The 11933-nt window shown below is 45.6% G+C and overlaps 1 protein-coding gene across 1 annotated transcript; it reads right to left on the reverse strand.

Annotated features, from left to right (window-relative positions):
* Positions 1-8657: 8657 nt before the first annotated feature.
* IL9 (interleukin 9) lies at positions 8658-11708 on the reverse strand. Its single transcript, XM_043913841.1, has 4 exons — positions 11583-11708; positions 11316-11348; positions 10200-10331; positions 8658-8768 (listed from the first exon to the last, which is right to left on the reverse strand). Exons 1-4 carry the CDS (start codon positions 11706-11708, stop codon positions 8658-8660), a joined length of 402 nt encoding a protein of 133 aa, XP_043769776.1.
* Positions 11709-11933: the final 225 nt, after the last annotated feature.

Here is an 11933-nt window from a genome sequence, read left to right on the forward strand (position 1 = left end):
ATCTTCCCAGCCTAGGGATCAAACCCATGTCTCCTGTGGCTCCTGCTCTGGCAGGCAGAGTCTTAACCACTGAGCCGCCTGGAAAGCCCTATGAATATTTATAGCAGCATTATTCATAACAGCCAAAGAACAGAATCAACACAAATGTCTATCAACTGATGATTGGATAAACAAAATAGAGTATATCCATGCAATGGAATATTATTTGGCTATGAAAAGAAATGGGACTTCCCTGGTGGTCCAGTGGTTAAGACTCCAGGCTTCCATTGCAGGGAGTGCGGGTTCAATCCCTGGTCAAGGAACTAAGATCCTGCATGCTGTGCAGCATGGCCAAATTAAAAAGAAATAATAAAGAGATAAAAAGAAATGAACTACCGATGCATACTACAACATAATGAACCTTGAAAGCATCATTACAAGTCAAAGAAGCCAGTCCCAGAAAAACACATGTCATATTTCATTTATAGGGGAATTCAGAAGGGGCAAATTTATAGAGACAGAAAGTAGATTATTAGTTGGTTAGGTTGGGGGAAGGGAGAATAGGAGATGGCTGCTAATGTGTTCAGGGTTTCTTTTGTGGGTGGTGAAAATGTTCTCAAATTAGACTGTGCTGATGGCTGCCCAGCCCTGGCAATATACTCAAAACCACTGAGTTGTACACTCTCAATGGGTGAATGGTCTTTGCATTTCTGCCGAGCACTCCATTCCCAGAGGATGAAAGGTGTTGGTCTGGGATGAATAAGGAGGGGAGCAGGGTAGAAAAGGAATTGCAGGGCTGAGGCTGTACAGTATCTTCCTGCCTCACATTGGATGGGTGGGCAGAGAGAGACAGACAGACAGACAGGTGCATGTAGGCTGGTCAACTTTCAGGCCAGCAGCGTCTGAGCTTGGCTTTGGCCCTCGGCAGTGTGCCCTGGTCTGGAATCTCCTGAAAACCAACCCTGCCAGGGACCGGGCAACGTGAACAAAGCAGCTGGCTGTGTAGAGAGCCGCCACCCTCCTGTGGGTCAGATTTAAGAATGTAGCTCTAGAGTCAGTTACCTGAGTTGGAATCTTGGCTTCTCCACTTGTGAGCAGTGTGCCAGGCAAGTTATATAACCATTCTGGGCCTCAGTTTCCTCTTTTGTGAGCTGATCATAATAACCTACCTACACCTACCTTGGAGAAGGGAAAGGCTGCCCACTCCAGTATTCTGGCCTAGAGAATTCCATGGGCTGTGTAGTCCATGGGGTCGCAAAAAGTCAGACATGACCGAGTGACTTTCACTTTCACTTTTCACACCTACCTCATGGGCTTCATGAAGTTTCAACCAGAGAGTGAACAAAACATCCTTCACCAAGTGCCTGATACACAGTAAACAGTAAATACTAGTCCTTCTCCTGTCTACAAGGTGACTTGTAGATCAATCTCAACTCCCCTGGCACAGGAAGGAAGGAGAGTTATAACAGGGCACATCACCGCAGACAGCCCTGAGAACCCTGCTCTGAGCTGGCTGCAGGGGTGCAAGCTGTGGGTAGCGCCACTTTTGCAGAAAAGCAGAGGGAAACCACGAAGCTCTGCTGGTGACTGAGCTGTGACAGTGGGCCGCAGCTTATCTCTCTGCCATCTTCTCTGACATCCAATCGTGTCCTTAGGTTGTGTTTTGAAACCATCCCCAGCCGCCAGCATGTGTCCTTGCTGTGATCCCTGCAGAGGTGAGTGTTGCTGAGGGGGCGGCTTCCGAGGTTGCAGGCTGTAAACCTCATTGTGTAATGAGACACAGCTCTGTGTCTGGGACCAGTCATTCAGAAAACCCAGATGGATGGAGAGGAGAGGAAGGGAGAGGGGGAGGCCCTGCTGCCGTGACCTGAATGCCTCGTGGTGGGCGGTCCTGGGAGCTACCGAGGTCTCTGACCCTCCTGGAGGTGCCCCAGCAAAGCCCAGAGAGGAGCCTGGAAGAGTGTCCCCCAGTTTCTGTAAGTGGGGTCAGAGCTAAAGAAACACCCACAAATCCCTTATCACATTTCTGAAATCCAAACAGCCCAAGATTCATTGAGACTCATTTCGCTGCCAAGCCTGACTGCCTTGCATGATGGCTCTGTGTGTTTTGCAGAATATTAATGCGTTTAATTACAGCATCCTACCCTAGGCTCTGTTTGGATGTTGTGTAATATATGGCGTGTAAACGGCATATTCTCTTTCTAAAAGGCTAAACAGTTTAAATTCTGAAAACCCTCTGGCCCCCAGGTTTTTGGGTAATAGAATGTGGACCCATATTATCATGAATCTGTTTTACTGTTGAACTGTCATCAGAGGAAGCACAACGTAAAAATTTGATCTACACAGTGTAAGAAATCAACAGAATGCAGAGAGCAAAGTGTTTGGAATTGGAAGCAACTGGGGCTGGATCACTACTCTGAATCTCAGAACCCATGGGACCTTGGGAAGGTCATTTAACCTTTTCGAGCCTTGAGTTCCTCATCTGTAAAACAGAAATAATATTACCTGTCTCCTGCTGTTTACTAGGAGGTTAAGTGCTCAGATGTAAAGAATCTGCCTGCAATGTGGGAGACCCAGGTTCGATCCCTGGGTTGGGAACATCCTCTGGAGAAGGGAATGGCAACCCACTCCATTGTTCTTGCCTAGAGAATCCTATGGACAGAGAAACCTGGTGGGCTACATAGTCCATGAGGTCACAAAGCGTCAGATGTGATGGAGCGAGTAACACAAATGAGATAATGTATGCTTAGTACATACAGAAAGAAGGAAGAAAGTGTTAGTCGCTCCATCATATCCAACTCGACTGTCGCCCTCCAGGCTCCTCTGTCCATGTGGATTCTCCAAGGCAAGAATACTGGAGTGGATTGCCATTCCCTTCTCCAGAGGATCTTCTCAACACAGGGATCAAATCCAGGTCCCCCTTATTGCTTGGGCTTCTTTAACATCTGAGCCACCAGGAGTCCAGTCCATACAGTTGAGTTCAGTTCAGTTATTCAGTCATGGCAGACTCTTTGCAACTCCATGGTTGCAGCATGCTAGGCTTCCCTATCCATCACCAACTCCCAGAGCTTGCTCAAACACATGTCCATCAAGTTAATGATGTCATCCAACCATCTCATCCTCTGTCGTCACTTTCTCCTCCTGCCTTCAATCTCTCCCAGCATCAAGGTCTTTTCCAATGAGTCAGTTCTTCACATCAGGTGGCCAAAGTATTGGAGCTTCAGCTTCAACATCAGTCCTTCCAATGAATATTCAGGACTGATTTCCTTTGGGATTGACTGTTTGGATCTCCTTGCAGTCCAAGGGTGCTCAAGAGTCTTCTCCAACACTGCAGTTCAAAAGTACCAATTCTTTGGTTCTCAGCTTTCTTTATGGTCCAACTCTCACATCTATACGTGACTACTGGAAAAACCATAGCTTTGACTATATGGACCTTTTAGAGCAAAGTAATGTCTCTGCTTTTTAATATGCTGTCTAGGTTTGTCATAGATTTTCTTCCAAGAAGCAAGCGTCTTTTAATTTCATGGCTTCAGTCATCATCCACAGTGATTTTGGAGCATAAGAAAACAAAGTCCATCACTGTTTCCATTTTTTTCCCCATCTATTTGCCACGAAATGATGGGACCAAATGCCATGATCTCAATTCTTTGAATGTTGAATTTTAAGCCAGTCTTTTCACTCTCCTCTTTCACCCTCATCACGAGGTTCTTTAGTTTCTCTTTGCTTTCTGCCATAAGGGTGATGTCATCTGCATATCTGAAGTTATTGCTATCTCTTCTAGCAATCTTGATTCCAGCTTGTGATTCATCCAGCCTGGCATTTCACATGATGTACTCTGCATACAAATTAAATAAGCAGGATGACAACATACAGCCTTCCAGTACTCCTTTCCCAATTTTGAACCAGTCCATTGTTCCATGTCCAGTTCTAACTGTTGCTTCTTAACCTGTGTACAGATTTCTCAGGAGGGAGGTAAGTCGGTCTGGTGTTCCTGTCTCTTTAAGAATTTTCCACAGTTTTTTGTGATCCATGCAATCAAAGGCTTTGACACAGTCAATAAAACAGAAGTAGATGTTTTTATGGAATTCTCTTGCTTTTTTCTGTGATCCAACAGATGTTGGAAATTTGATCTCTGGTTCTTCTGCTTTTCTAAATCCAACTTGAACATCTGAAAGTTCTTGGTTCATATACTGTTGAAGCCTGGCTTGGAGAATTTTGAGCATTACTTTGCTAGCGTATGAGATGAGTGCAATTGTGAGGTAGTTTGAACATTCTTTGGCATTGCCTTTTATTAGGATTGGAATGAAAACTGACCTTTTCCAGTCCTATGGCCACTGCTGAGTTTTCCAAATTTGCTGACATATTGAGTGCAGCACTTTCACACCATCATCTTAGGATTTGAAATAACTCAGCTCGAATTCCATCACCTCCACTAGCTTTGTTCATAGTGATGCTTCCTAAGGCTCACTTGACTTTACACTCCAGGATGTCTGGCTCTATGTGTGTGATTACACCATTGTGGTTATCTGGGTCATGAGGATCTTTTTTTGTATAGTTCTTCTGTGTATTCTTGCCACCTCTTCTTAATATCTTCCACTTCAGTTAGGTCCATACCATTTCTGTTCTTTATTGTGCCTGTCTTTGCATGAAATGTTCCCTTGGTATCTCTAATTTTCTTGAAAACATCTCTAGTCTTTCCCATTCTGTTTTCCTCTATTACTTTGCATTGATCACTTAGGAAGGCTTTCTTATCTCTCCTTGCTATTCCTTGGAACTCTGCATTCAGATGGATGTGTGTGTGTGTGTGTGTGTGTGTGTGTTAGTTGCTTAGTTGTGTCTGACTCTTTGCAACCCCATAGACTGTAACCCATCAGGCCCCTCTGCCCATGGAATTCTCCAGGCAGGAACACTGGAGTGGGTTGCCATCTCCTTCTCCAAAAAGAACTATGGAAAGAAAGTGAAGTCGCTCAGTCGTGTCCAACTCTTTGCGACCCCATGAACTATAGCCTACCAGGCTCCTCCATCCATGGAATTTTCCAGGCAAGAGTACTGGAGTGGGATGCCATTTCCTTCTCCCATTCAGATGGATATATCTTTCTTTTCTCCTTTGCCTTTTACTTCTCTTCTTTTCTCAGCTGTTTGTAAGGCCACCTCAGACAACCATTTTGCCTTTTTGCATTTCTTCTTCTTGGGGATGATTTTGTTCACCCCCTCCTGTACAGTGTTATGAACCTCCGTCCATAGTTCTTCAGGCACTCAATCAGATCTAATCCCTTGAATCCATTTGTCACTTCCACTGTATAATCGTAAGGGATTTGATTTAGGTCATACGTGAGTGGTCTAGTGGTTTTCCCTACTTTCTTCAAATTAAGTCTGAATTTTGCAATAAGACCATAGAGAGTAAGGGCTAAATATTACATGATTAATACTAAAACATAATAGTAAGTATATTATTTGATAGACCTTTTTCATGGTGCCTTGTCTGTAGGATTCCACAGGCCAGCTGGGGAGCCCACACAGGAACCAAAGCTGAAATGTGCCCTCAGCGCACCCAGCAGGGCAGCCTGCAGTGCTGGGAGCTGGGTGCCAAGAGGCAGAGCCCTAGGGACATGTAGGGGTCAGCCTTTGAGTCTCAGAGAGGAAATCATATAGGAGTTGCTGGGAGATGCGTGTAAAAACAGTCATCGCTGAAGCCCGAATTCTAAGGTTGTGGAAGATCCCGAGGAAGCCTGTGCCCCACCCCTGCCACATGAAGTTTTCAGTTTTCTCAGGAAGCCGATGGGTCGACAGACTGTGACTGTCATCTGCATGAAGGTGCGTGTCCCCTGCAACATGCCTGATGGCATTTGGTGCTGAGGGAGGACCAGGTTTAAAGCAGTGAACTGAAAGCCTCTTAGAGATCCAACTTGTTACCCTTTGACAGACACAGCACTGTGAATTCATCCCTGAGAAACTTGTCTGTGTCAAAACCAAGACTAGCATAATCGTGATTGGATGTTCCCATGGACTCACCATTTCCACACCAATAATAAAAAGCTCCCCTGACTTTGGCCCCCTATGCTAATACTCCTCCACTTTCCCTGTGCAGGAGGGGCTTGGATGCAGGTGGAGGGTGAAATTCACGCCAACCCCATCGCTAACCATGCTGGACGGCTAAGGGGACCATGCTGCCCACATCATCAGGGAACCTCTTCTCTGGCCAAGGCCTGTTTGCTGTGCAGGTCATGTTGGATATTGCTTGACATTGTAACTGATGGAAATTCCTTTGAGCAAATCCCTTTGAGGAATCCTGGCTCTTGGTGCTCTGAGCTTTATGTATTATTGGCATCAGAAGTACTGAGGGATGGTCTACACTCATAGACCATTTTAATTTTGCCAGTACCTAGAAAAATACTGCCCTGAGTAGATTCCTCTAAGATCTTCCCAAGCCTCTGAGCCTTCAGGCAGTGGGGAGAAAGCCATCCTGATTGTCGCACCACCCCAACCCCAAGACCCTTCGCCCTGCCTCCTTCCTGCCTATCGCACAGAGCCAGGGAGGCCAAGCAGGAGGGCTGCTGGCAGGCTGCCCCCCCACCACCACCCACAAGGGGCCAGGTCATGTGAATCCCATGCTATGGGCCCTCCTGAGGGTGTTTGAAGGGAATTCACCTTTCTGAGCTCGTATAGTATGCTCTGGGTATCATTCCTTCTACAGGTGGGCACATTCCCTGTCCACATACAACTATGTACTTTGCTTTTCACCTTAAAGGCCTTTCATCCATTCAGTCAATATTTATAGAGCAACTCCTCCAGGGCACGAGCAGTACAGGCCCAAGATAGGCATTCGGGACACAAAAGTGAGCAACACAAAGTTCTCTGTCCTCAGGACAGTAAACAGCGACCGTAATGAGTTAGTACACGAGAGAGTACCCTAGAAGGTGGTGAATACTGTGACATGGAAACCAGAATCAGAAGTACTGATCTGAGGGGGGAGTTGGGGGGCAGGTTGAGTATTAAGGTGTGTGTGTGCTAAGTCACTTCAGTCGTGCCCGACTCTTTGCAACCTTATGGACCATAGCCCACCAGGCTCCTCTGTCCATGGGATTCTCCAGGCAAGAATACTGGAGTGGGTTGCCATGCCTGCCTCCAAGGGATCTTCCTGACCCAGGGATGGAACCCTCACTTTCTTAACATCTCCTGCATTGGCAGGCAGGAGATGGGTGGTTAAATAGAGTTCTCTAGAGAAATAGAACCAGTAGGATTGATGGATAGGTGGATAGATGGATAGATAGACAGGCAGATAGACAGCTGGCTTTATTATAAGGAACTGGCTAATGCAATTATGGAGGCTGAGGAGTTCCCCTCTCTGCCATCTCTAAGCTGGAGGACCAGGAACCTGGTGGTGTAGTTCTAATCCAAGTCGAAGGCCTGAGAAACCGGGGAGCTGGTGGTGTGAGTCCCAGCTCAAGCTGTCAGGCAGAGTCTGAGCTCTTCTTACCCTTCCTTTTTGTTCTCGTCAGGCCCTCAGTGGATTGGATGGGGCCCACCCACGGTAGGAGAGCATCCGCTTAATCCGATCTACCAATTCAGGTGCTCACCTCAGCCAGAAACACCCTCATAAACACACTCAGAATAGTGTTTAGTCAAATATCTGGGCACGCCAGTCCTGGTCAGGTTGACACATAAAATTAACAGATAGCTACAGTCACACCATGGCAGCCAGACAACCTAGTTAAAAAATTCCTTCGGTATACCCCCAGGAAGCTCTGCACCCCAGCTTGGCACTGCATCTGGCAGAAGATAGGTGCTAACTGAGGGTCCTTCAGGGGAGTGGATGACTGTGTTGATCCCAGGGTTTCTCTACTTTCTGCTCTGACCCTGATCATCTGCTTCTTCAGCATGGTCAAGGGCTTTCCTCTCTTACAAACACACATGCCCACATCTTGTGGGTCCTTCATCTCCTGGCCTGACCAAACTGCTGCCTTCTCCCATTTCAGATACACAGTTGGCTTTTCAGGACCCCAAAAGCCGTGGCAGTGCCCTGAACATCCCTCCAACAGAACCCATAGATAGGGTACCTCAGGTCTGCCTTTGGCCTCCCCTACAACACCCTCAGATTGTCTGCCCACTCCGATGTACCCTTCCTAACATCCCCAGACACGGTTCATGAGCCTTCAAGTTTTTGTTCAGGGAATAAACCTTACAGTTATTACAGGAGTATTTGATTCATCAGGGGCTTCCCTTGTGGCTCAGATGGTAAAGAATCTGCCTGCAATGCAGGAGACCTGGGTTCGATCCTTGAGTCAGGAAGATCCCTTGGAGAAGGGAATGGCTACCCACTCCAATATTCTTGCCTGAAGAGTTCCATGGACAGAAGAGCCTGGTGGGCTACAGTCCATGGGGTCACAAATAGTTAGACACGACTGAGCAATCAACACTTTCCACTTTCACTCGACCCATCAGCTCATTGACAGAGCTTGTAGCTTTCTTTGTTCTGAGCATCAAGGAACAAATAAGCACCTGCAGACCAGATTGAGCTTTTTCCCTGTATCTATTTATTCCAAAATAAAGACATAAAATTTTAAACAAATTATTACAGCTGATTTTGACTTAACATGGCTTATTTGATTTTTTAAATTACAACAACTTAAAGAGGAGGCTTTCTAAATTCAATAAATAGAATAAATAACATTTCAGCTTCACACATTGTCTCTCATCCTTTCACTCTGGAGACTTTGCAGCAGAGTCTTCAGAAATGTCACTGTATTGCCTCTGGTGGTTTGGTTGCATGGCTGTTCACAGGCAAAAGACTGTGGGGATAAAAGTTGGCAAAGGCAGAGTGACTAAGACAGTATGGAGCCCAGCAGCCCCAGAAACCGCCCTGCCTAGAACCTGGTGAGCAGTAGAGGGGTGGTCACTGGGAATGGAGGGTGTGCAGGCAGTAAGGGGGCTTGAGGCAAGGAGTAAATGAATGAGGCTCCAGGGCTAACATTTTGTGTAGGCGGCACAGGTGCTTGACTTTGTGGTAGGATTTCAGGTGCCTGCTTGCCATACACACACACCCCCCATCAAGGGGTCCTAAATCTTATTAGAGATGTCTTCTTGAGATACTTTGAGGCTTAAAATTTTGTTATTGTCCTGTTTGGTTGTCCTTCCAAGGTTGTTTTATAGCACAGTGACTAAGAACAGGATTTGGCTGTTTTATAGACCAGAGTTCAAATCTCAACACTGCCATTTGTTAAACAGGTAGCCTTGGGCAAATCAGTTAACCTCACTGAGCGTCAGTTTCCTCCTTCACAACATAGGGTGTAAGTCTGACAGTTGTCATTAAGGTAGGTATTCAGTGAAACAGTGACTTCCCTGGTGGCTCAGACGGTAAAGTGTCTGCCTACAATGTGGGAGACCCGGGTTCAGTCCCTGGGTTGGGAGGATCTCCTGGAGAAGGAAATGGCAATCCACTCCAGTATTCTTGTCTGGAAAATCCCATGGACAGAGAAGCCTGGTAGGCTACAGTCCACTGGGTTGCAAAGAGTCGGACATGACTGAGCAACTTCACTTTCAGTGAAACAGTATAAATGAAGCGCTTAGAACTGCATGCTGTTGATGGCAGAAGCCTCTGCAGTCCAGTAGCTGAGTGAGGGGTGGCCCTCATAGCAATAGTAAGGAAATAGTTTACCCCCTGCCCTTTCCTCCAGGGCCTAGGGTATATATATATATACAGGCATTTAGGGCACGTGACAAACTTCCACCTGGATGTAGATGTGTCTTCCTTTAAACACCTCCCTGTTCAGTGGAAAGAAAACCTGTAACTTACAGGTCACATCGTCTACTCAGCTAACTGAATCTCTAGGATAATTTAGAACTGTATGGGCGATAGCCCTGATTCTCAAGATTTAGGTTCTAATTACCATGTGGCTAGATTCTTTCATTATTCAAGATGTGGAGAGAAGTAAAAGCCAACAGAGAGGTGAGTGTTTTTTAAAATGAGAACGAACAATGAGCCGTCCTGGCAGTTTAGTTCAGTTCAGTTGCTCAGTCGTGTCTGACTCTGCAATTCCATAGCATCCAGGCAGAGCTCACATTAATTCTCTTGTTCTGATTAAGTTTCTTAGATGTCTCTAATCAACCCTGAACTACCAGTTGTTCCAACCTTATCACCCTTTCTCATCCAGGTGGAGTTGGCATTGACATTCACACAGAAATAACTAACCAGAGCACATCACAGATACACACACACTTACTCCACACTTGTTGCTCTTGAGGGTTACGACTATTTTCTTCAGCTGGTTGACATTCAGGTGGAATCTCTTGGTCATTGCGGAGTTGCTCATCTGTGATAGGCCCTCCTGGAAGCATGCTGTGGTGCAGTTGTCCTGGTAAATAACAGGGAGTTAGGAAAAGAAACACCCAGAGGACAGCTTTGACTAGGAATCACAAAGAGAATGCTTTTAGAGGCAATTTTAATTTAACCAATATAGTCTAAACTTGGGCTTCCCAGGTGACTCAGTGGTAAAGAATCCGCCTGCTAGTCCAAGAGATGCGAGTTCGATCCCTGAGTTGGGAAGATCCCCTGGAAAAGGAAATGGCAACCCACTCCAGTATTCTTGCCTGGAGAATCCCATGGACAAAGGAGCCTTGCATCCACGGGATCACAAGTGTTGGACACAACATAGCAACTAAACCACCACCACCATTGTTTCAGCAGTAGCTAAAACTGTGGATTATAAACCAAGGGGATGGGCTAGGCCATAAATGTGTGGTTCCTTCTCAGAAGGTTTCCTCCCCGGAAACCCTTTTTACTTCCCCTCCACCCGCAATCTCAGACACCCTATCCTCCCAGAGGGCAGCCTTCAAACCTTGCAATAGCTACTATAAATCAGCTAAAGAGAAGGACAGGGAGGGAAGGAGAGAAGCAGGGAGGGACGGACAGAGGGAGAAGACAGAGCATGTGGATAGTTGAGGCCAGAGGAAGGACAAAGGGCTGTCGTCTTATCTACATTGTTTTGCAACCCTGGAGTTAACCAGCAAATGGATTAGAAAACAATGCGCTATGAACTACATCATTTATTCTATTCTCAGTCCCAGTTTGATTTAATTGTGCATATGGCCACTAATCTCAAAACACATTCAAGATTCTTTTTATTGAAAAGTGTTCAGACTTCTCAAGGAGACTAAATGCAAAGAAATGTATACAGTATAGAATTTCAAGATTTTGAAGGGTTTTAAAAATTGTTACTAATCTGTAATGATTGTAATGAAGTCACACTTTGTTACTTAAAATACATCAAATAGAACAATTTTGACTTAAAAGCTTAAGAAAAAACAAGATCAAGATAACTCACTTTTACTATACTTACAGAGGAAATGGGCAGACACAAACAATCAGTCTCCTGCAAAAGAGAAATTTCACATGTGAAGATCCCAGATGTGAATATTAAAATCAGTTTGGAAAGTTCTTAAGAGCATCTACTTACACTGGTGCCACAGTTGCATTGTGAAGATGTGTCTCTCTAAAAAGTAGAGAACAAGAACTCATGAAGAGTGGTGTGTTTTTCATCCTTTTATATTTCCCTTAAGTTTTCAATAGCTGCCTTTCCCACTGGCGCCCTGCCTTTGCATCTTACCTGCAGGTTGTTGATGAGGTACTCAACATTCTTGATTCCTGTGAAGAATGTCAGGGGTGTGAAACACCCCGGCCTGGCTGAAGCGCAGAGGAACAGGGAAGAGGCAAGGACCACAGCCAGGAGCATCTTGACACAGAGCTGGAGCTTAGTCTTCAAGTGACTTGAAATGCCTTCAGATCATGTTGTATTTAAAGCCACAAACGTGGGGAAACCCTGACATCAAACTGATACCAATGCCCACTTTTTCTCTGTAAGTTTGGGCCACCTGACATTGAAAAAAAAAATTGTGTATGTATACATATATCTCAAACTGAGTCACTTGGCGAAGACTATGTTACATTGTCCCAGGAA

Source organism: Cervus elaphus, chromosome 9 (genome assembly GCF_910594005.1).
Source record: "Cervus elaphus chromosome 9, mCerEla1.1, whole genome shotgun sequence".
NCBI lineage: Eukaryota > Metazoa > Chordata > Mammalia > Artiodactyla > Cervidae > Cervus > Cervus elaphus.

Excerpts from the sequence above, each read along its gene's own strand:
- IL9 (XM_043913841.1), bottom strand. The coding sequence starts at position 11,708 with ATGCTCCTGGCTGTGGTCCTTGCCTCTTCCCTGTTCCTCTGCGCTTCA. Across the intron at positions 11,349-11,582 it reads ACCTCATCAACAACCTGCAG|GAGACTGATTGTTTGTGTCT; the intron begins GTAAGATGCAAA and ends TCTCTTTTGCAG. Across the intron at positions 10,332-11,315 it reads TGTGTCTGCCCATTTCCTCT|GACAACTGCACCACAGCATG; the intron begins GTAAGTATAGTA and ends GTTATTTACCAG.